At 38.9% G+C, this 25,471-nt stretch overlaps 2 protein-coding genes across 3 annotated transcripts in view; one reads left to right on the forward strand and one right to left on the reverse strand.

The window, feature by feature from the left end:
- LOC306862887 (junction-mediating and -regulatory protein-like) overlaps positions 1–4,776 on the forward strand; it is a 29,376-nt gene extending 24,600 nt beyond the window's left edge. Inside the window, exon 10 of the mRNA XM_079405944.1 lies at positions 1,873–4,776. Coding sequence (XP_079262070.1) covers positions 1,873–2,174 — 302 coding nt within the window. The 3' untranslated portion in view covers positions 2,175–4,776. The remainder of the gene's footprint in view (positions 1–1,872) is intronic.
- A 1,137-nt stretch (positions 4,777–5,913) lies between these two features.
- On the reverse strand, positions 5,914–22,246 carry LOC306862014 (homer protein homolog 1-like). Of its 2 annotated transcripts, XM_079404592.1 has the most exons (9): positions 21,906–22,235; positions 16,682–16,838; positions 15,285–15,416; positions 15,110–15,202; positions 10,713–10,846; positions 10,398–10,557; positions 8,170–8,280; positions 8,014–8,094; positions 5,914–7,316 (listed from the first exon to the last, which is right to left on the reverse strand). In XM_079404592.1, exons 1-9 carry the CDS (start codon positions 21,908–21,910, stop codon positions 7,122–7,124), a joined length of 1,068 nt encoding a protein of 355 aa, XP_079260718.1. In that variant the 5' UTR covers positions 21,911–22,235; the 3' UTR covers positions 5,914–7,121. The 2 variants fall into 2 exon arrangements, with proteins under 2 accessions (XP_079260718.1, XP_079260719.1); XM_079404593.1 differs by lacking the exon at positions 16,682–16,838 and having other exon boundaries at positions 21,906–22,246.
- Between the last annotated feature and the right edge of the window lie 3,225 nt (positions 22,247–25,471).

Here is a 25,471-nt window from a genome sequence, read left to right on the forward strand (position 1 = left end):
AAAAGAGTGCGGGTGTTGTTTAAGTTACTGTTTATAAGGTTTGAAAAGAAAGTCTGTCTAGCTGTGGCTAGTTCCACATTGAAAGCATGAAGGCTGTCTTTATAGATGCTATAGTGGATTTCCAGTTTCGTCTTCCGCCACATCCGCTCAGCTTTTCTGCATTGTCTTTTCATGCTCTGAACTGCTGTTGATTTTCTCCAAATTGATTTCTGTTTCCCCGTCTTCTTGCTGACCTTTATCGGGGCAATATCATCAATAACATTCTTAATTTTTGAGTTAAATGACTCCAGGAGAAGATCAACAGAGTCTGCAGAAATGCTTGGTGTTAATGATATTGCCTTCATAAATAGCGCACTAGTGTTCTCGTTAATGCATCTCTTTCTGATAGAGACAGATCTAGATTCAGTGGTGACCGAGATCAATATATCAAAGAAAATACAGAAGTGATCAGATAAAGGAAATACATCAGCTATCAGCCAAAATGAGTTGAAAAATATCAGCATATCGGCAAAAATCCATTATCGTGCATCCTGAATTTTGACATAATAAATGACACAGATCTGAGTGAACAGATAAAACCATAAATGCTGTCAGTGCTGTCGGAGGTGGGAATAAAACAATTATACAGAAATACTTATGACAGAATTAGTTTAGGCATTTCATAACGAATGATCATAACAACATTTCAGATGCGGTGTAACGAGATCAGTCCGCTGGTTAATCAGAATGTGCATAAAAACAGGGCAATGGAAACAGTACGGGTGTGAATCGGCACGGGTTTTCCATTCTCATGTCAACGATTCGATATCATGATGCATCACCGTTATATAACATTTATTTTGTGCATTTTTATTAAATTATATAAGCAGGCAAGTAAATATAGCTTCAAAACATACAAGCAAATATAAAGTATTAAAGGGGGAAATAGACCATTACAAGTGATAAACAAAAAGTACTTTCAGTATCTAAGAGTGCTTTAAGTATCCGAAGGTTTACAGACAATCATAGTTATGGGATTTTCTGTTTTCCTCAGCATTATTGCTGTTTGATCATAGACACTAATGCACAGATCTGTTTCCACATATCAGATGATTTGTCCTGTTCTGGAAACATAACTATTTTTTACATCAATTTCATATCATAAAAGTATTCTGAGATGCAAGTGCATTTAACCGCAGCTGTGACTGAGATCAGGACAAACAAACACAGCGCTGTGGAAGTCTGTCTAATACACACTTCAGACCGCACGCCAGAAATGAAAGCATATCTAAAGTAAAACACTGAAACACCTACCATATGCAGGGAAAGGCATGCTTTGTGCCCAGATATCGGATTTACAAATAGTGGGTACATTTTAAATGAGCGCGAGACAAGTGTGCACACTGCAAAAAAATGATTTTCTTCCTTAGTATTTTTGTCTTGTTTTCTAGTATAAATATCTAAACATTCTTCAATCAAGACTTACTTGACAAGTAAACTGACTTAAGATATTATGTCTTGTTTTCTGAAGAAAAAAAACTAATCTAAATTTTGTAAAACGAGCAAAAATATCTGCAGTGGGGTAAGAAAATGAATCTTAATTCAAAGGCTTTCTTCTTACTCCATTGGCAGATATTTTTACTTGTTTAAAGCAAATATTTTCAGAAAACAAGACAATATCTTAAGTCCAGTAAATGCATCCTCATTCAAGAAGTTTTAGATATTTATACTAGAAAACAAGACAAAAATACTAAGGAAGAAAATCATTTTTTGCAGTGTATATGAATGATGTCAGTAGGCTATAATCGATTACGGTTTATTACTGCATCGATGCAGCGATTTAATTCCAACACCGCTAGGAAACAAAGCCCAATAACACTGTTGTGTCCTCAGCGAGCTCGCCGATGGACGAGGTTCTGGCCAGTCTGAAGCGCGGAAGCTTCCACCTGCGGAAGGCCGAGCTGCGCGTTCTGGCGCCCGATCCGGACGAGGACGACGGAAACAACATCCTGGCTCAGATCCGGAAGGGAGTGCAGCTGCGTAAGGTGCGCAGACAGGAGCGCAGCTGCAGAGGAGCGACTGCGTCCGACCCGCTGACCCGCAGCATCCACGAGGCCCTGCGCCGCATCAAAGAAGCCTCGCCTGAGTCCGAGTCTGAGGACGAGATGCCGGCCAGCGCCGACTGGGAGAGCTGAAGCGTGTGTTTACCTCTCAGCAGATCACTGAAACACAGGCCGCACGCGTCACATCAGCCCTGAGTGTTTATTCCACTTACTACTCATTCATTTACTTTATTCTATTCTTTTTGTCTTTTACGTTTACGAGATGTTTCCCATTCATGCTCTCCTGATCACGATCTGATCCACCGACCAAACCAACCAGCTCTGAAATCAGTCTCCACTGATGTCAAAGAAAGAAATACGGAAATAATATATATATATCTGTCCCTGCAGCACAGAAGCAGTCATCAGTAGCACAGGTATATCTGTAGAAATAGCCAACAATACATTGTATGGATCAAAATTATTCATTTCTCTTTTATGACAAAAATCATTAGGATATTAAGATCATGTTCCATGAAGATATTTAGTACATTTTCTACTGTAAATATATCAAAACTTCATTTTTGATTAGTAATATGCATTGCTAAGAACTTCATTTGAACAACTTTAAAGGAGATTTTCTCAATATTTAGATTTTTTTGCTCCCTCAGATTCCAGATTTTCTAATAGTTGTATCTCAGACAAATATTGTCCTATCATAACAAACCATACATCAATGAAAATATTATTTATTCAGATGATGTATAAATCTCAATTTAAAAAAATTGATCCTTATGACTGGTTTTGTGCTCCAGGGTCTCATATATTACATAAAACTTAAACTAAATGAAAATAATACATGTTGCCTTGGCAGTTAATTGAAATAAGTTTAAAGCACTATTATCAAGCAGAAATAAATAAGCCTAAACTAATTAAATCTAAATAGTAATATATTAAAAGAACAAAATTTTATAAAGAAGATAAAAGCAAAATACTAAAAAAATTACTAAAATTAAGATAGTATTAAGATAAGAAACTGGAAATATAAAAATAAACAATACATATACACACACTAGGGATGTAACGATATTATCAATATCACGATATTATCGTGGTCACATGACGATATGAAACGATAGGTCTTCTGGGCAAAAAGTGTAGTTTTTAAAATATATGTAAACTTCTTATTCTAACATAAAAGGTCTTTAAAGTTGTGTTTTGGGACTGAAAGCACAATATAATCTCTTCATCAAGTCTGTTTTTGGTTCAGCTGGTGATCCGGTGTTTTCTGCGTCTCAGAACGGCTCCGATCAACTCCTTTATTACACGTTCTGTGGGTTTAGCACGCGTTTCAGAACAAACTTAAGCTTTATTTATTATACTGCAGATGATTACAGAGTTTCACTAGATTTGTAGAGAGACGTGTTTTTGTAAGCTGGGGTTTCCTTCTAAATAAAATCTTAAAGTGCATTATATGAATTACTGACAGCTCGCGGTTTAAATGCAGCACAAATTCAAAATATCTCTTTAAAATCTAGAAATTTGGAAAGTTGTATTGTAATTTCCCTTCTGTAGTGTAAAGCAAAAACACCTATGAAATATTCATTTATTTTACAGTGCACTTGCTTTACAATATATGGCTATTACTGTCATTGTTGTTTTTATTATTCTATTCTAATTTGTTTGTCTTCCTAAAACAGCAGTGTGAGTGTAATTTAGACCGAGACAGTGCATCACAAATAAAAAGAGGGTTGAGTTTCACTTTAAAATGTACAAAATTTAATTTTTTTCCCCAATTGTTCATTTGTCATTTTTTTTATCATATGGTGGACTTCATATCGCGATATTATCATATCGTTACATCCCTAACACACACACAAATATATATTCTAAGATAATTTCACTGACGTTCTAATTAAATTATGAAAATATTATTTCGGAATGTTCAAAACATCCAGGATTATTGCTTACAAATGTATCTAAGATGTTTTTCTCGGTCGTATGAACATTAAGGGAACGTTCATTTGATCATCTTGCAAACGTTACATTTGAATGTTCTCTGAAACTGTAACATTTAAGAGTTGAACGATGTATCGATCATGTTTAGAGACCAGAACTTGAGAAACATTGTCCTAACATTACTAGAACGTTTGCTCGTAACCTTGCCAGAGCGTTAGAATAACGTTAGAATGCATTCGCAGAGACAATCATTGAGATCAGGTTTGGGGTTTGGACAGAAGCAGGTTTGATCTGAAGGAACTCGTGAGTCTTTGCTTTATTGTGACTCTGTGGACGTCCGGCACTGGACCATCGACAGGCCTGACCGCCGCGGTTACCCATGATGCCGTGCGGTGGAATCAGACATGTTTTCATCACGTGTACTGTATTTAGCTTTTGATATTATTTGTTTGAATCATATTCATTGTTCTGTTCGTTCTATACATTTTTACGTCGTCAATCAAACTCGGTTCCCGTCGAAACACTACAGCGATAGCTCACTCCACACGTGCAATATTATAAACAGACCTTCTGATGTATAATAAAGCGCAGATCCATCGCATGTTTGCCTACAGGACACATGTATTTATTGAGTTCAACTAAATATTTAAATATGTAAAGCAATATTATGAAACGTAATGATTTTTTTGATTCTCCAGTTTGCTTTTACTCTGCTTTTCCAAACATTGTACTCCTAATAGTTATTTTGAATTTGCATTTTTGCCCCTTACGTAAATAAAGTTTGAAAAGAAACCCCTCCTTTGGTCCTGTATTGAGATTGAGCTGCACTGCCTCTGTCTGACCACTGGGTGGCATCAGCTGACCACCATCACCATGACAGCAGCTGGAGGCGGGGCTACAGGCATCAGTGGGCGTGTCAGATTACATCACAATCAGCTCCTCATGAATATCCACCTGCTGCTGAAATATTTCCATCAAATATTATTCGATATTAAACCAGATATGTGACCATTTCTGAGAAAGTAGTGCAATGTTACTAGAAAAGTGAAATGTCTACCGTGATGCTAATAGCCAATGCAAATATAACATCTTAAGTTGATTTAAAATGTTTATCATTTCTATTGGATATTATTTACAGTGTCACAAAAGTTTGTCTTTGTTTACTAGTTACATTGCAAAAAAAAAAAAAAAGATTTCCTTCTTCAGTATTTTTGTCTTGTTTTCCAGTATATATATATATATATATATATATATAAACTAAACGTTGTTAAATCAACATACCTTTACTGGTGCAGCAAAATGACGAGTCTTGTTTTCTGAAGGGAAAAAAATTAAATGAGTTCATCTTTAAAATAAAAAAAATCTGCACCTGGGGTCAGAAAAACCTTTTTTTTTTATTAGCCCATTTTTATAATTTTTTTGAAAAATGAGACTTGTTTTCTTAAATCATTTTGCTTCTCCAGTAAACGTATCTCGATTTATGAAGGTTTAGATTTTTTTTTTACAGTAAAAATAAGTCAAATATGCTTTTTTGCGGTATTTCTCATATAGAGATGCACCTGATCTAGTATCGAAGGAAAGATTCATCCAAGAGTGATCATGTTCGGTCATCGTTCCTCACCTCGTGTGGTTCTGTGGGACTTTCTTCCTTCTGCTGAACACAAAACAAACCGAGACCGAGAGCAGGCAAAAACCAGAACCACCTCACAACAGTTTCATATTTCATCATCCAGGTCTTCTGAAGTCACATGACTTTACTGAAGCCAAGCGTCCAGACACAGTAACAGTGACATTAACAGACATGAGGAACATATCCTGAAGCTCTTCTTTACGCAGGATATCGGTTCCTGGTTTCTTCTGATTTGAGCTGAAATATGATTTTCTTCACAGGAGTGCAAACATTCACAAAGAGAAAAACAACACGATCATTTTTCCTCTTTAATTTTACTGTAAACTCAGAATTACAATTGTGTTTAAGTGTGTGGTATAATCAATATTCTCAATTATTCAAAGGTGTCATAAATCAAAGATAATAATAATAATAAAGCCATCCAAAACCTAGCACATGTAACTGCTGCGAGCCCTTGAAGTTCTGCGTGATCACGGATCAGAAGGACGTGATTCACTGCCGCTGATGCATCTATCTCAGTACCGAAGGCAGCTTCATCTACAAGAGAACAGGTCTGGCAAAGAATACTCTCTCTGCTAAATTAACTCATATTTGATGACATGGTTTCCCTTTTAAATACTTAAAGAGTTCAAAAATATTGCCAGTTTATCTCCACATTAAAAAACAACCATATTTCCACACTGCAAATAATAATAAAAAACAAGAGAAATTAAAACAAACATCTTTATACTTGAAATAACTACTTAATGCAGCCACTGTGATTAGAATATATAGATATCTTTTTTTTTTACAATAAATAACCAGAAATCATACAGTAGGAAGTAAACCGTTGCTCTTCATAAAGAGCAAAAACGAAAAGCCCAGGAACGCGTGTGATCTGACCTCAGTGCACCGATCCCCTCGTGTTTGTGTTTAAACAGTGTTTGGGAAGGAAAGAGGCGACTCCAAGCGTCCTCGCAGGTGTGTGTGAGACGGGAGATACCTGATTCCCTTTCTCTCTCGTATTGCTCAGATTTCAGTGGAAGTTCAAGAGTGGAAGAGTAGCAGATAAACGCAGTGGATCTTCAGCTCTGTTCGTGACGTTTTTATAGAAAACCTGTGTGAGCCAAACACGCCAAGAGTCAGAGAGCACAGCCAGGTCTTCTGTGTCATCACGCTTCTCCTGGATCCACAGTCTGTGTGTGATCCCAGACCAGAGCGAGTCAGTGTAAAACTGTGTGTGTGTGTGTGTGTGAGAGAGTATGTGTGTGTGTGTGTGTCTCTCTGTGAGGATGTGTGTGTGTGTGTGCGTGTGTCTCTCTGTGAGGATGTGTGTGTGTGTGTGCGTGTGTCTCTCTGTGAGGATGTGTGTGTGTGTGTGCGTGTGTCTCTCTGTGAGGATGTGTGTGTGTGTGTGCGTGTGTCTCTCTGTGAGGATGTGTGTGTGTGTGTGTGTGTGTCTCTCTGTGAGGATGTGTGTGTGTGTGTGTCTCTCTGTGAGGATGTGTGTGAGTGTGTCTCTCGTCTGGTCTCTAGCTGCTGTCGCTCTCCATCAGTTTGGCCAGACTGTCTCGTAGCTCGGTGAGCTGGAAGATCTTTCCGTCCAGAAGCTCGAGCAGCGAGCGCAGACTCTTCCTGAAGCTCTCGCTCTCCAGACGCCGGTTCTCCAGACGCTGCTCCAGATCCAGCAGCTGACACTCCAGCTCCGTGTTCCTTAGCTCCGTCTCCTGATGAGCACAACGCTCGCTGTCACTCACTACAGCCGGTTAACACGTCTAATCTGATTAATTACATGACGTGCATCTAATTAATCGCCTATTAATCACACATCAATTGGATGAGAAAGTACCCACCCAAAGATCATTTAAAATTGTTATTGTGTTAAATGAGAAAAGCACTGAATTGACACTACAAAAAATTACTTTAGAAATAATAATAATAATAACAATAAATGGGTATTGATTTTTTTTTAAATATTAAAACATAAAATGACTTAAAATGAAATGATACTCTAAATTATGAACTAAAATCGCCAGCAGGAGTTAATGAGCGAGTCATTTATTCAACCGATTCATTCAATAATGAGGTAAGTGACTGTTTTTATGAATGAGTCATTGAATCATTGACTCATTGACTCATTCCAAAACGAATCCCCACTATGTGCTGATGCTCAACAGATCCGCTGTGGCTTTGATTAGAACCGTTTTCATTCACGAAATTGAGCAAAACTGATGACATTGCGTCTAAAATACTATATGAAATTCTTGTTTATGTTCCTGTTGTATAAATCAGATATCATGCAGATATTGATTAAAAGCAGCGCTCTTGATGGCGTGATATTGCTAAACTATATCAGAATATAAATATAAGAGGGTGATGTTTGTGCTCATATAGACTCCTGCATCATGATCAGTGAATATTCACCTGTAGTTTCTGAGAGAGCGAATCTCTCTGTGTTTGCAGCTGGCTGGCTTTCTCCACTTCCTCTTTCAGCTTCTCCAGTTCCTGTGGGGAACAAACACACTCAGGCCTGTGTAAAGCAGTGTTTGGGTGGTTTGCAGTGACGGTGTGACCTCTGACCTCCTCTTTGGCCTTCAGCTCGGCCTCCAGCTCCTCGATGGTCTGGTTCAGCTCTGTTTTCTGTGTTTTGACGCCGGCGGTTTGTCCGCTCACACACTCCAGCTCCGTGACCTGAAACACACACTGAGTCACTACTGATTCACTGATTCGCTGATTCACTGATTCACTGATTCGCTGATTCACTGATTCACTTCAGTGATGACAATTATTCAGCATTATATTTTACACAGAAACATTCTACTGAAACTGCCTTCGCTTTGATGGAAATGAAAAAATATTTTCTTCTTTAGTATTTTAGTCGTGTTTTCTAGTATAAATATCTAAACATTTTTTAATCAAGATGCATTCAATTGACAAGTAAAATGACTAAAGATATTTTGTCTTGTTTTCTGAAAATATCCAAATTTGATTAGTTTTTGCCTAAAACAAGCAAAAATATCTGCCAATGGGGTAAGAAAAATTATCTAAATTCAAAGGCTAAACAATCATTTTTTCCATCCCGTTCATTCTAGAATGATTCATTCTTTGCAAATAGAGCTATTCAAGACATCTGGTGAAAATCCCTGTATTTTCATGTAGCAGAAAAATGAAATATCACAATGTCTGTTTTTTGCAATATTGTGCAGATTTAAGGGCATTGCACACAGAGTCTGAACTTTTCACACTGAAGAATAAATACGACCTCACTTTGTGTCGATCACGTTAACACACTGCCTCCGAAACTTTTGTCCGTCATAAAAAAATTAGTATCAGGTTAAATTTTCAGTGTTTTTCGCAACCGTCGCAAGCATTTTGAGAGGTGTTTTGACTTATGACAGTTAGATGAAGTGTTTATTACGTTTGAAATATGGATATTTTTCTTACAAAAACACCCACCCACTGCAATAATAACGCTTGGAAGAGCCAGGACAGTTTTTAATATAACTCCGATTGGATTTGTCTGAAAGAAGAAGGTCATACACCTAAGATACCTCGAGGATGAGTAAATCACAGGCTAATTAACATTTTTGGGTGAACTAACTAACCCTTTAAGGGCTGTATTAGCATACCTCTGCGCACCCTGTTTGCGCAGACAGACACGTCATCAGCGCGTTCACGCACGCTGTGCAGACAGAGCCAGAATGGCAGTATTGCAGTGCTTTTACTAACGGTGCTATAAAGTTCTCTCACCGGTGAATAACACATGATGTAGCCCAGCCTCCAGTCCTCCTGCCCCACGCTCTGCATATTTTGCATGTCTCTCTTAGTTAACACACCTGATTCAGATAACCAGCTCGTTAGAAGAGAGCTCCTTTAATGATTGTTTTAGAGAATTTTATTCTGATCTCAACTCCACAAAATGTGATGCTAGCCAATTAGATTTTGATGCTTTTTTTGATCGTCTTAGTGAGGCTTCAAAAGAGGAGTTAGAAGATTTGTTCACCGAAGCAGATATATTGGGGGCATTAAGTCCTTCCTGTCTGGTAAAACACCAGGACCCGATGGCTTTGAATTCTATAAAGCTTTTGGTTCAAAATTAGCCCCTTACTTTTTGAGAACGATTAATGATTCTAATGAAAATGATAGACTTCCGAGTTCATTATATGAGGCCAACATTTCTGTACTTTTAAAGAGAGAAAAAGATGACATTGATCCAGTTACAGCGCTTTTAAACTTTGATCAGAAAGTAATAAAAGTTCTGGCTAATAGATTAGGCAAACATACATCCAGATCAAACTGGGTTCAAACCTAGCAGGTTCTCTTTTTGCAATGTCCGCTTCTTCTTAATGTTCTTTACAAGGACTATAGAAAAGAACCCCCAGCAGAGATTATTTCATTAGATGCTCAAATAGCTTTTGACCAAATAGAGTGGCCATTTATGCTAAAAGCACTTAAAAGTTTAGGATATGGAAGCGGTTTTATTAAGTGGGTAAAAATTTTGTATTTACGTCCCTCGTCATCCATTCTAACAAATGCTAATAAATCTAAACCATTTGAGGAACATTTCCCCTCTTTTTTTAGATATCCTCACTGCTTGAAGACTCCATTTAGTACCATTTTGTGAATTTTTTCACAACGGATTAATACGCATCGGACTCAGTGTGAAAAGTTTCTGTGAGTGATGAATTTTTTGGATTACGAATATGAAAAAACGCATAGGAGAATTAGTGACTCTGTGTGAGGATGTGTAGCCGTAGTGGCCTGAGAGACTGGTGATCTGTCTTTGGTTGTGTTTTGTTGAAGCTGACCCGTTTGTGCAGTCGCTCGGCCTCGTCCTGATACGCCGCTAGCTGCTGCTTCCACTGCTTGACATTAGCCGTGGACTCCAGCAGCGCCGCCGTCAGCTTGGCGTTGTTCCCCTTCAGAGCCGCCAGCTCGGCCTCCCAGTGCTTGGTGATGGACGTGGAGCTGGAAAACAAAAGACTTCTAGAGTTACAGTCCTTTCATGTATAAAGAACAGAGTGTGTGTGTGTGTGTGTGTGTGTCTCTGTGTGTGTGTGTGTGTGTCTGTGTGTGTATATAAGTGTGTGTGAGTGTGTGAGTGTGTGTGTGTGTGTAGTCACCTGTGAGGGAAGGGCACAGTGTTGATCTCGGCGTGGCTCTCTGTGTTGAAGGCTGTGTCGGGGGTCACTCTGTCGTCTGTGCCGTTGATGCTCTCTGGAGTCACAGGAGACTGAAGGTCGCCCGTCGCTGATTCCTGTCACATGATCAACACAAACACACTCGATCCTCTGGGAAACACACACATCTGGCTTCCTCTTGTGTTCTCAAACACAGTTCAGGTGTAGAGCTCCATCACACCAACACAACCTCAATCAGATCTTCAGATCAAAGTTTTGCCCGAGCACAATCTAACATAAAATAACCTCATTCTGTTCAGAAGCAGCACAAAATCAGCTGATTTTTAAGCATTTCATAATTTCAATATCATGTTTTGCTTTGCATTTAGTGTTAAATCTTGTCAGCTGTGTTTCTCAGTTCTGTCAGATGTTTCTGTTAGTTTTAATCATATTCTGTCAGCCTGTCCTGTTTTTTGTTTAGTCAAGTTTTAGTTGACTGAAAGTCTTGTCTAGCTTTAGTCAGTTAAAACAGTCACATTTGCTCATGATTATGATATTTTGATCATGATGTGTCATTTGATAAGCACAAATCAAGACAATGTCAACTGCTTTATTTGACCTCATCTAATTTCCTATAATTCATATAAACACTCTACATTATGAAAAATGGTTGCCAGGTTGATAAGGTAAAGTAAAACACACAAAATGTGTCCTTTTAAGACAGATGCTCTGATTAGGGGTCAAACTCTTGATATCTGGCAACCGCAAGTATGAAAACTCCTGGAGGTCTGTGTGTTTTCTCTGGTTATTATTATATTGTACAGCATTTTGGTCAACCTTGGTTGTTTAATTAATAAATAAACATTGACTGATTTTTCTTTAAACTACAACTGTATTCTTTCATCAATAATATCACATGTTGATATTTGAAAAACATTTTGACAGCTTATTTTAATGAAATGAACACTAGCTGTATTACAGTAGCGAGTGATATTTAGCAGTAGATATTTAGTCTAGAACTACAGTAAGATCATGTAGATATTTAGTCTAGAACTACAGTAAGATCATGATGATATTTAGTCTAGAACTACAGTGAGATCATGTTGATATTTAGTCTAGAACTACAGTAAGATCATGTAGATATTTAGTCTAGAACTACAGTAAGATCATGTAGATATTTAGTGTTGAACTACAGTAAGATCATGTTGATATTTAGTCTAGAACTACAGTAAGATCATGTTGATATTTAGTCTAGAACTACAGTAAGATCATGTAGATATTTAGTCTAGAACTACAGTAAGATCATGATGATATTTAGTCTAGAACTACAGTAAGATCATGTAGATATTTAGTCTAGAACTACAGTAAGATCATGTTGATATTTAGTCTAGAACTACAGTAAGATCATGTTGATATTTAGTCTAGAACTACAGTAAGATCATGATGATATTTAGTCTAGATCTACAGTAAGATCATGATGATATTTAGTCTAGATCTACAGTAAGATCATGATGATATTTAGTCTAGAACTACAGTAAGATCATGTAGATATTTAGTCTAGAACTACAGTAAGATCATGTAGATATTTAGTCTAGAACTACAGTAAGATCATGATGATATTTAGTCTAGATCTACAGTAAGATCATGTAGATATTTAGTCTAGAACTACAGTAAGATCATGTAGATATTTAGTCTAGAACTACAGTAAGATCATGATGATATTTAGTCTAGAACTACAGTAAGATCATGTTGATATTTAGTCTAGAACTACAGTAAGATCATGATGATATTTAGTCTAGAACTACAGTAAGATCATGTTGATATTTAGTCTAGAACTACAGTAAGATAATGTAGATATTTAGTCTAGAACTACAGTAAGATCATGATGATATTTAGTCTAGATCTACAGTAAGATCATGATGATATTTAGTCTAGATCTACAGTAAGATCATGATGATATTTAGTCTAGAACTACAGTAAGATCATGTAGATATTTAGTCTAGAACTACAGTAAGATCATGTAGATATTTAGTCTAGAACTACAGTAAGATCATGAAGATATTTAGTCTAGAACTACAGTAAGATCATGTAGATATTTAGTCTAGAACTACAGTAAGATCATGTTGATATTTAGTCTAGAACTACAGTAAGATCATGTAGATATTTAGTCTAGAACTACAGTAAGATCATGATGATATTTAGTCTAGAACTACAGTAAGATCATGTAGATATTTAGTCTAGAACTACAGTAAGATCATGTTGATATTTAGTCTAGAACTACAGTAAGATCATGTTGATATTTAGTCTAGAACTACAGTAAGATCATGATGATATTTAGTCTAGATCTACAGTAAGATCATGTAGATATTTAGTCTAGAACTACAGTAAGATCATGTAGATATTTAGTCTAGAACTACAGTAAGATCATGTTGATATTTAGTTTAGAACTACAGTAAGATCATGTAGATATTTAGTCTAGAACTACAGTAAGATCATGATGATATTTAGTCTAGATCTACAGTAAGATCATGTAGATATTTAGTCTAGAACTACAGTAAGATCATGTAGATATTTAGTCTAGAACTACAGTAAGATCATGATGATATTTAGTCTAGAACTACAGTAAGATCATGTTGATATTTAGTCTAGAACTACAGTAAGATCATGATGATATTTAGTCTAGAACTACAGTAAGATCATGTTGATATTTAGTCTAGAACTACAGTAAGATCATGTTGATATTTAGTCTAGAACTACAGTAAGATCATGTAGATATTTAGTCTAGAACTACAGTAAGATCATGATGATATTTAGTCTAGAACTACAGTAAGATCATGTAGATATTTAGTCTAGAACTACAGTAAGATCATGAAGATATTTAGTCTAGAACTACAGTAAGATCATGTAGATATTTAGTCTAGAACTACAGTAAGATCATGAAGATATTTAGTCTAGAACTACAGTAAGATCATGTAGATATTTAGTCTAGAACTACAGTAAGATCATGAAGATATTTAGTCTAGAACTAGAGTAAGATCATGTTGATATTTAGTCTAGAACTACAGTAAGATCATGTTGATATTTAGTCTAGAACTACAGTAAGATCATGATGATATTTAGTCTAGAACTACAGTAAGATCATGATGATATTTAGTCTAGAACTACAGTAAGATCATGTTGATATTTAGTCTAGAACTACAGTAAGATCATGATGATATTTAGTCTAGAACTACAGTAAGATCATGATGATATTTAGTCTAGAACTACAGTAAGATCATGTAGATATTTAGTCTAGAACTACAGTAAGATCATGATGATATTTAGTCTAGAACTACAGTAAGATCATGTAGATATTTAGTCTAGAACTACAGTAAGATCATGAAGATATTTAGTCTAGAACTACAGTAAGATCATGTAGATATTTAGTCTAGAACTACAGTAAGATCATGTTGATATTTAGTCTAGAACTACAGTAAGATCATGTAGATATTTAGTCTAGAACTACAGTAAGATCATGAAGATATTTAGTCTAGAACTAGAGTAAGATCATGTTGATATTTAGTCTAGAACTACAGTAAGATCATGTTGATATTTAGTCTAGAACTACAGTAAGATCATGATGATATTTAGTCTAGAACTACAGTAAGATCATGTAGATATTTAGTCTGGAACTACAGTAAGATCATGTTGATATTTAGTCTAGAACTACAGTAAGATCATGTAGATATTTAGTCTAGATCTACAGTAAGATCATGTAGATATTTAGTCTAGATCTACAGTAAGATCATGTAGATATTTAGTCTAGAACTACAGTAAGATCATGTTCACACACAACACTCTGCACTTACTCCTGATTTCTCTCAACACCAGAGCTGTCACTCAATACATCACAAACACAGGAACTGGAGGTACTTATTCGAAAAATAACTCCGATATTTCCTTCTAAATTAAAAAGTAATGTGTTAATTGACTAGTTACTTAAAAAAAGTAATTGATTCCATAACTCGCGTTGCGTTACAACACTGCTCACGAGTAAAGCAGAGGGACACGGATGAAAGCCTTACCTTCACTGACGTCCGAATCTGTGCGTTTCAGAGAATTAAACAACATCATGAGAGAAAAGACATTAAACTCATCAATACTGATCAGAGCGGAGCGGGAGAGTGCTGGGGTGTCTGGGGCGGTTTGGCCGGAGCGTGGTTTCACAGGTTTGGGTTTTGTTTGGGTTTGGAGGATTTAAGGATGTTCTGACGGTCGGATCTCCTTACCTTCAGCCGCGGGAAACACGAGACGGGTTTGCGCTTGAGAGACAGTGCGAGCGAGGAGGTCAATAGTCTGAAGTACACACACACACACACACTGATCTGAGCTGGTCTGTGGTGGTTTAGTGCGGTTTATACCTGCGAGGGTGTGCTGGTTAACTCCATCTTCTCCTGAGATTTCTCTTTCGCTAACCGCGCCGCTTCTTTGAACTCCGCGAACTTGTCAGCAAACTGCAGAGAGAGAAATCAGCAGAGACGCGTCAGGAGACGTGGATCATGATCTGAGAGGAGCTGGAGCTCGGGCCGGACTCACTTTGCTCAGATGGGCCTCGGAGGAGAAGCCCAGGCCGTAGACGGTGTTGGCCCGACTGTCCGCCCACTGACCGAACTTGTGTGAGGTTTTGGTGAAGGTCATGTTTGGGGTGATGGTGCTGTTGATGATGGCCTGCGGAAAACACGAGATCACAGGCGTTCTGAAGGTTTGATCAAGGTACATTTAAAACCTTTTTGATTCATTTTAAGGAGAAAATTTAAGGAATAAATGGAAGGAGACACAAAGAAATTCACCAAAATTAAAGCGAGTCTATGATTAAGACAAGAACAAATATCTGCCAATGGGCGCAGAAAAATACAAGTAATTCAAAGAGAAAACGAGTAGATTTTTCTTCCTCCACTGGCAGATTTTAGTTCTTGTTTTCAGCATAAACTCACTTTTGATCAGTGTCTCACAAAACAAGACCGCATCTCCAGTAAATGCATCATGATTTAAGGATGTGCAGACATTTGTACTGGAAAACTTGAAAAATATTGAGGAACATATTCATTTTTTTTGTAGTGCATGCAACATTTAATGCCATAGGTTTATAAATGTAAGATTTCTGCTCTGATTTATGGCCTTAACGTGTGGAAGGGTCAGTTCTCAATTGTCTCAAAGAAGGTTTTGCAAACTGGGTTTCAATAAAAGGTCATATTAAAATAAATATATAATGTTGAAAATACCTGCATGGCATGTAACTGTCATTAAATTATCCGGTAACTCTTTACAGTTCAGTTTTATTTGGTAACTACCAAACTGAATTTCACAAATAATTACAGAGAAATGATGAGCACACTGAATAAAACTGAAATTGTATTTTCTTGTAAAATGTACTGTAATAACCTTTATTTTGTTAAAAAAAAAAAAATGTAAGTATACATTTTTTAAATTCAATTCAAGTTTATTTGCATAGCACTTTTCACGATACAAATCGTTGCAAAGCAGCTTTACAGAAAATTACAATTTCATTTTATTTAGTATCAATAGTGTTTGTTAAAATCAATGCATTGTGACCCAACATTAGCAAACAAACAATTAACTATATTTTCATTCATTAACATTAACAAACGTTAATAAATGCTATTAAAAATGTTCCAGTTTCTTTCTTGTGTTGAATATAAGAGGAGATATTTTGAAGAATGTGTAGCCGGTAGCCATTGACTCTCAGTGTTTTTTCCATACTATAGAAGTCAAGGCTGCCAGCAACTGTTTGGTTACCAGTATTCATCCAAATATCTTCTTTTGTGTTCAGCTGGAGAAAGAAACTCATACAGAGAGAGTGAATTGTTGTGTTTGGGTGAACGATCCCTTTAACTGATGTTAACAAACGAGACTGTAAAGTGCTCCCAATCATTGAAACATGAATCTGGGACTGATGTAGGGCTGGCTCTGACCTTTGACCCGTCCAGGCTGATGATGCGGTAGACGTTGCGCGTGCTGTCGTAGAAGTAGGACACGGTGACGGCGTGTTTGCTGGTGGGAACCCAGTTCTTCTTGGTGTTGGGGTCGATCTGGAAGACGTGCGCTCTGGTGCTGAAGATGGGCTGCTCTCTGCAGGAAACACACACACAGCTGCAGTGCATGATGGGAAAGCACAGTACCCACAATCCCCCGTCAGATCAGATCAGATGAGCCAGTCCACGCTCAGATTAGGACTCGTGCTGGATTAGGAGGGATTTTCCAGGCAGAATAACTATTAACGCGTCGCTTTAGTCTGAGACTAGAGTTAATCTGCGCCGCGCTTCGTTATCAGTTCATCTGGAGGATCATCGGACGCACGGAAATCCCAGCATGCAAAGCAACAACAGCTTCCCTGTTCCTTCAGAACATCTTATCTGACCACAGATCCATCATGAGACAACAATCACAGTTAATTACAGTCACAGAGGTCAGAGTTCACACCCTCACACACACACACACACACACACACATAAACTCTCTCTCTCTCTCTCTGTCTCTCTCTCTCACACACACACATAAACTCTCTCTCTCTCTCTCTCTCTCTCTCACACACACACACAAACATAAACTCTCTCTCTCTCTCACACACAGACACACATAAACTCTCTCTCTCTCTCTCTCACACACAGACACACATAAACTCTCTCTCTCTCTCTCTCACACACACACAAACATAAACTCTCTCTCTCTCTCTCTCACACACACACACAAACATAAACTCTCTCTTTCGCTCTCTCTCTCACACACACACACACACATATAAACTCTCTCACACACACACACAGAAGGAGTTGAATGTGGGTCTCCAGTGTCTCTCGTTGTTAATGAAGCGCAGCTCTTAATTAACACACACTCACTCATGCTGTAATTAATCACATTGCCAGAGAATGGAAGCGGATGTGTGTGGATCCTGTGAGAGGACAGTTATTTAAACGCTTAGTTCATCCAGAACTCATCCTCTGTCATCGTTTACTCGCTCCAAACCTGCTCTGAGCTGAACGTGAGGGATCTTGAAGAGTCAGGTTTGGAAGGACATGAGGAGAGTAAACGATGCGTTTAGTATTCTAACAGATTAATTACTGATGATGATGATGATGATGATGATGAGTTTCTGTTCACAAACACACTTTACAGTCCACACTCCTGCACAATATGCCAACAAACTGATAACAAACTGTCCATTTTTAACATTTCAATCAGATTAAAAAGTGGAAACAGAGTTCAAAAATATATATTATTAAATACAATTGTAACTGGTGTTATAATTTGATTTAGACCATAAAAGCAACTATAGTGTTTTGGTTTATTAAAGTAAAAGCAGCAGTCAGAAGCGTCTAAATCACTAAACGCCAGAAAAACAAAAAGAAACGCTTGTAAGAAACTCAAATACACTACATCAGCTAGAGCTACGATACACAGAAAACAGAAAATACAGTCATGATAATCAGCTTCACTTAATGTACAACACAGAAGCTTCTAGGGTTATAAAATCAATCAAACTCGTGTCTGTGATTGTTGTGGAAATATTAAATCAGTCATCTAGTGCTCAAACTCTACGCTTTACAACAGAATACAGACATTTCCTCCACAAAACACAGAATCTGGGGAAATTAAAGGTTAGTTCACCCAAAAATGATCAATCTGCCATACTCTCCCTCCGGCTGTGTAACCAGACAGTTTCTGGACCCATTGACTCAAAAATACAACTTTCAAAATATTTTAAATTCAGCAGAAGATAGAGATTCATACAGATTTGAACAACATGAGGAAGAGTGGATGATGACAGGACTGTCATTTTTGGGTGAACTGTCTCTTTAAATGGAATTCAGATTCCATCCTGCTGACAGTAGCTGATTGAGCTCAATAATAATACATATTCACACTGATTTATCACACCTGTGTGAGTGTGTGTGTGTGTGTGTGTGTGATTTTAAAAGACGGAAGGTGTTACACGCATGTGGTGGGGAAGACAGCTTCCTGGGTTTTAAAAGAAAGACCAATGGAAAGCTGGATGGACGGCACAGGGATCTGGTGTGTCCTCAGACTGGCCAGACTTAAAGGACCTCTGCTGGAGGACAGGTACTGAACTGAAGTGGACCTCCCACTACCAACCTGTCTCTGATGCAGTCGTAGAGGACCCATCTGTCATCGTGGAAGCCAGGCTGCATCATAACAACATTGTTCACCTGCTCCAGCCAAGAACATCAAGACAGACTCTCTTGTCTATTCAAAGAGCCCAAAATATGGAGGACTGGTCCGGTTTAAAACTCCAGGGTAAGTTGGTAAAACTGCCCTGTGCGGCCCACTCTGTATCACACACCATCTACAGCAATGCCTCCATCAGTGAGGAGATTCTTACTTTCTGTGTAAAAGCACGTCTGCAGGTTCTTCCTACAAAATACAACTCATCACTGGTTTCCCTCCACCCATTCCCCTCTGCCTGCTGCATGACCCCCTCAACACCTGGAGTCAGTAGCCCACATCATGAACAGCTGTTCATCATTTAAAGGATTATATACTGCCAGACATGACAGACTCGTGGACCTCATTGCTGCTCAGATTCCCTGCGTGGCTGATGAACAGATCTTTAAACATACTACTGTGCAGTCTGCATGGTTTAACTCATCTGTAAACACTTTTCTAGGAATTGCTAATACACCAGATATCGTTAACATCTCTCAGAATGGCAAAACAGTTACACTATTTGAGGTGTCATGTGTATTTGACTCGTTTATGGAGGATTCTTACTGCTTGAAGATTTTAAAATATCAGTCATTGACATCTATCATCAAGAACCTTGGATACAAATGCCATCTTATTGTGCTGGTGTTTGGTAGTCTGGGTCATGTACACAGGCTGGCGATCCGTGGACTTTGCATCTAAAACAAGGGCCAAACAGCTGGCAAAGTACTGTTCAATCTCAGCAACTATAGGAAGCATGTTTATTTGGAAAAGGTGATGTTTCCTGTACCCTTAGAACTGTATAATCCATAACAATGTGCTGACTTGTTTTAATCTGTTGGATCATTCCAAAAATTTGATTCCTAATGATATTTGATTTGTAATGTGGAATCAAATAAAGTGTGTGTGTGTGTGTGTGTGCGCGCGCGTGCGTGCGAGTATCCACAGGAGGAAATCAGCTCTTATCAAACACGACTGATACTGGATTTGACTACAAAATACCGGACCATTGTTCAAACACCCGTGTGAGTCTGTCTCTGTTCACAATCAAACAGATAAAAATCAAACTGGCTGATGAGGCTTTTACATTAGGAGTTCTCTCTCTCTCACACACACTCACACACACACACACACACAGGCCAAGGGTGAGACAGTCCATCTGCTCACAGTGCAGTCACCGTCCCACCAATCACACGCTGACATGACACGATCACTGCACACACACACAACGCACAAACATGGCATTACACACACACACACACACACACACACACACTCATTTGTCACAAAAACACTCAAACACACACTGCACAAACATGGCATTACACACACACACACACACACTCATTTGTCACAAAAACACTCAAACACACACTGCACAAACATGGCATTACACACACACACACACACACACACATACACTGCTCAAGTGAAAGAACATTTCCTTTCATTCACAAAAATATTTACAGTAAGGAATATTCTGTGTATTTCTCAGCATGATGTGTGAGAACAGATTGATCAGATATTTGTTCATTTTGAAGCGATCAGCATCTGATCAAAGTGTTTGATCGGCTGATGAACAGCAGCGAGTCATTTCCACAATCTACCAGCAGCCTGTCAATGCACCATCAACACGGTTTACATTAACATTTATGCTTTAGCAGACCAATTTTTCATTCACAATTCATCCCAGATCCGACAACATGCCAGGTTTATTAGAAGCCTGCATTAAGAAACAACCTGGAGCACAGGTGAAATACAGGGGAAAACACTTTTGTAGTCTATTTTGTGTAAAAATGTTATAAATAACTGCTTGCACTTTAAATATTTATTTTGTCATCTTAAATTAAAATATTATTTCACGCAATAATGAAAATCTGCTGAAAATGTGTTGACCCTCAGATCATCTGAGATCAGGATGAGTGTGTTTCTTCATCAGGTTTGTATAAATGTGTCTCTGCATCAGTGTCTCAGCAATGGATGCTCTGCAGTGAATGGGTGCCGTCAGAATGAGAGTCCAAACAGCTGATAAAAACATCACAATAATCCACACCACTCCAGTCCATCAGTTAACATCTCAGTCAGCTTCCTCCAGTGAAAAAGTGTTCTGGTCTGAATCAGGAGAGAAATCTGCACAGATGCCAAAACAGCTCTAAATACATATGTGGCTGGATTTGATGTGAGAGACAACAGCAGATGCACTTTCTCACTGGAGGAAGAGTTATTATGGATTATGGACTCTGGATGTGTTTCATCTTTGGTCTTCTCCAGATGTTAACTGATGGACTGGAGTGGTGTGGATTATTGTGATGTTTTTATCAGCTGTTTGGACTCTCATTCTGACGGCACCCATTCACTGCAGAGCATCCATTGCTGAGACACTGATGCAGAGACACATTTCTACAATCCTGATGAAGAAACACACTCATCCTGATCTCTGATGATCTGAGGGCGAGCACATTTGAATTTTTGGCTGAACTATTCCTTTACAAACAGGAAACGTGCACAGTAAACCCACATCTATCTAAACTATTCAAATATTAACTTAAAATCTCAATTATTTTATCTAAAAAGAGGTTTGAGAATCGCAGATCTGCTGAAGAACAGTACAGAAACACATTCAATAACTGCAGTGACATCACAGGGAGCGATGGCGTCACCTGGGCCTCAGCCAATCGGCGTGCAGCAGCACACTCATATCTGACAGCTGGTTCTGGTTCGTTATGTCCGGTTTGAGAGAAGCACACTTCAGATACGCCGCTATTTTTGGCCCTGCTTTGGAGAACTGGAGGGAAACACAGTAACACAACACTGACCTGCTGCATAGATCTGCACTGAGACAATACTCTCCTGAAGAACCAGAACTAACAACAGACCCGAACCATCTCCTCCAGGATAGAAGCAAACGACTGCGCAGTGATTCATAAATCAAGCAGCAGCAGCTGTAGTAAACACAGTAAGATCATGGTAACATACCCCATTTTGCTGGCTCAGATCTGCTCCGCTGTTATGCTCGCGATGATGCTGAATCTGAATCAAAGTGATTCACTCCGACTGGACGCGACCGGACGCTGAACGCCGCTGTTCATGATGAAGATGAGGATGATGAAGACGACGAGTAATATCCGAGCAGACTAACACACACATGCAGCCGTCGCTGGAGCTCCAGATAGAGATGCACAGTGATCTTCATCCTCCTCCTCCTCCTCCCGCGGCGATCTATCGGGTGATTTATTTCATCGACGCGTCACATCTGTCGCTGCCTCCCGCTGTCTGCCATCCCGTTCATCATCTCCGCGCGACGTCACCACGCACGCGCTCGCGTCACTCCCCGAACTCTGACGTCACGCACAGTGCACGTGTTCGGTCACTTCCGGCTGCAGATATCACGTGTTCACACGAACGCGATGATGCATGAGTCACTGCAACAGAACTAATGTGCCATTCATCTGGAGTCGGTTTACTGCTATCAGCTCAGGCATCAAGAGACAACTTTACCAGCTTACACTGCTCTTGCCCTTTACATCAACTTGATTTGATGAACATAGGGACCATAGAAAGTGTATTGACTCAGTGCATCTCAGTGTGGAATGGAAACAGCTCCAATCAGGACTGCAAAGCACTACAGAGAGTTGTGCGCTTAGCTGAGCGCATCTCAGGGTCTGCTCTCTCCTCTCTGCAGGACATCTACCTCAAACGCTGCAAAAATAGAGCTGTCAAAATCATCAAGGACTCAAATCACCCTGGTAACCAGCTATTCACTTTGCTTCCATCTGGTAAGCGCTTCCGTAGCCTGATGGCAAAAACAGAGAGACTTAGGAGGAGCTTCTTCCCCCAGGCCATCAGGCTCCTAAACTCTAACTCTGTGTCATAACATCACTTGACTCCATGTAAATATCACCATATCAATAGCTATTCATAATTTCTCTCTACCTCATATGCTGCTATTTAAATACCCTGTACAACTTTTTTGCACATTCCCGTTATATTACTATTTAAGTCAACAACATACTGACCTGCACATTTATATTTATTATCTTTTATTTTATTGTATTCTTTTATTTTTCTTAATATTTGTATTCTATATAACTGCACTGTCCTTGGAGCGGACCTGTCCTACATTTCACTGCTGGTTATACTCTGTATAATTGTGTATGTGACGAATAAAACTCTTGAATCTAGTAATAAAGCTGAATAATACTAAATTACATCAACAAAACACCTCGGTCCGGTAATGAAGAGCAATTAGCTGGTTACTGCACCAACTGAATTTGTACTACACACACACACACACACACACACACACACACAAACTCTCTCACACACACACACACACAAACTCTCTCACACAAACTCACACACACACACTCTCACACACACACACACTCTCTCACACACTCTCTCTCACACACACACTCTCTCTCTCACATAGTCTCTCTCTCTCACACACACACACACAAACTCTCTCACACAAACTCACACACACACACACATACACACACACTCTCTCTCTCTCACACACACACACACACACACACACACACTCTCGCTCACATAGTCACACACTCTCGCTCACATAGTCTCACTCTCACACACACACACACACACACACTCTCTCTCACACACACACACACAAACTCTCTCACACAAACTCACACACACACACTCTCACACACACACACACACACACACACACACACACACACTCTCTCTCTCTCACATAGTCTCTCTCTCACACACACACACACACAAACTCTCTCACACAAACTCACACTCACACACACACTCTCACACACACACACACACATACACACACTCTCTCTCTCACACACACACATACACACACACTCTCGCTCACATAGTCTCACTCTCACACACACACACACACACACACACACACACTCTCTCACACACACACACACACACACTCTCTCTCTCACATAGTCTCTCTCTCTCACACACACACACACACACACAAACTCTCTCACACAAACTCACACACACACACACACACACACACACACACACTCACACACACACACTCTCGCTCACATAGTCACACACTCTCGCTCACATAGTCTCACTCTCTCACACACACACACACTCACACACTCTCACACACACACACTCACACACACACACACACTCTCTCTCTCTCACACACACACACACACACACACACTCTCTCACACACACACACACACACACTCTCACACACACTCACACACACACACACACTCTCTCTCTCTCACACACACACACACACACACACACACTCTCTCGCTCACATAGTCTCTCTCTCTCTCACACACACAGAGGATGTTTAAGTGTCTGATTTCAGCCTGATCTTGAGTTACACACACTCATTACTGCAGTGACAGGCATCAGCAGGTGATTCAGTGAACGTGAGAATCACACAAACCCTGAGCTGCTTCTCCTTTTCGCTCGATCATAGGTTTTCATTGATTTTCTGGGTTTTCTTTCACCCTGTCCTCTTAAAAATCACTATCAGAGATTGTAAAAATAAATACTGACATCTAAAAGCTTTTGAAAATCAAACGGATCTTGTGTGAAAATCTTCTGTGATCTCACACATTTTCATTTATAATTCTATTTGTTAATTGTTGTCGGTAACTTTAAATACTTCTTTTGTTGGTACATCGTTTGATTAAGTTTGTGTGTTGTCTTGAGTGGATTAATAAAACAGATTTAAGCAGTTGTGTTTTAAGCACTCATTAATGTTATGTTACCTTTTTAACTTCATCAGAGGGAAGGTCGTAAGAGAAAGCTGGGGCTCAGAATAACTAGAAAAAAATAGAAAATTCATAATTTTCGCTTTTTCTTAAATTTTTACACTTTCCATAACCATGTTAAGCCTAAAAATGTCACATAAGAATCTCTTGCTGGTATTTAAAAAGATGTTAAAAGATGTAAAGGTAAGAAACAGCCATAGAATGTTAGAAGCAGCCAGATCTCGGACTGATGCCTCAGATCTGTGCCATGTTTGATTCTGATTGGTCTCTGGGTGAATATTTGACTTGTGTTGTATAAATCCATCCTGTAATAAACATCTCGTCTGTTTTCCTTGGACTCGTCATGACCTGCAGCGCCTCTGAGAAGCTCACGTATCTGTGAAGTATTTTTAGGTTTGGCAGGGTGATGCAAAAAACCCAATCTCTGCTTTCATAATGTGACACCAGGATCGCAAAGTTAAACTCTGGACAACCTTGATGTTCCCAGGATGGGCTGATAAACCTTCAAGCACAATTAAAATTTCACCTTTTGCGGATGACTGGCACCTGCGCGTAGATACGAGCGGAGGCAGAAAACAGGACGCCGGATCAGGCTATTTACAGATAATGCTGAGCTAGAGAAAGTTCCCACAGCTGAAATGACTCGAAGAGAGCGACCCGTTTGCCTGCAAAGCGCCTCTGATTAATGCAACCTGCAACAAAAATGGAAACGATGGAAATAATGGATGCAGAGAGCCAGATGACAGCACTTCTGGACGACACGCTGGCGGAGGAACAGCTAAACGACGA

This window comes from Barbus barbus (genome assembly GCF_936440315.1).
Source record: "Barbus barbus genome assembly, chromosome: 43".
In the NCBI taxonomy this organism is placed as follows: Eukaryota; Metazoa; Chordata; class Actinopteri; order Cypriniformes; family Cyprinidae; genus Barbus; species Barbus barbus.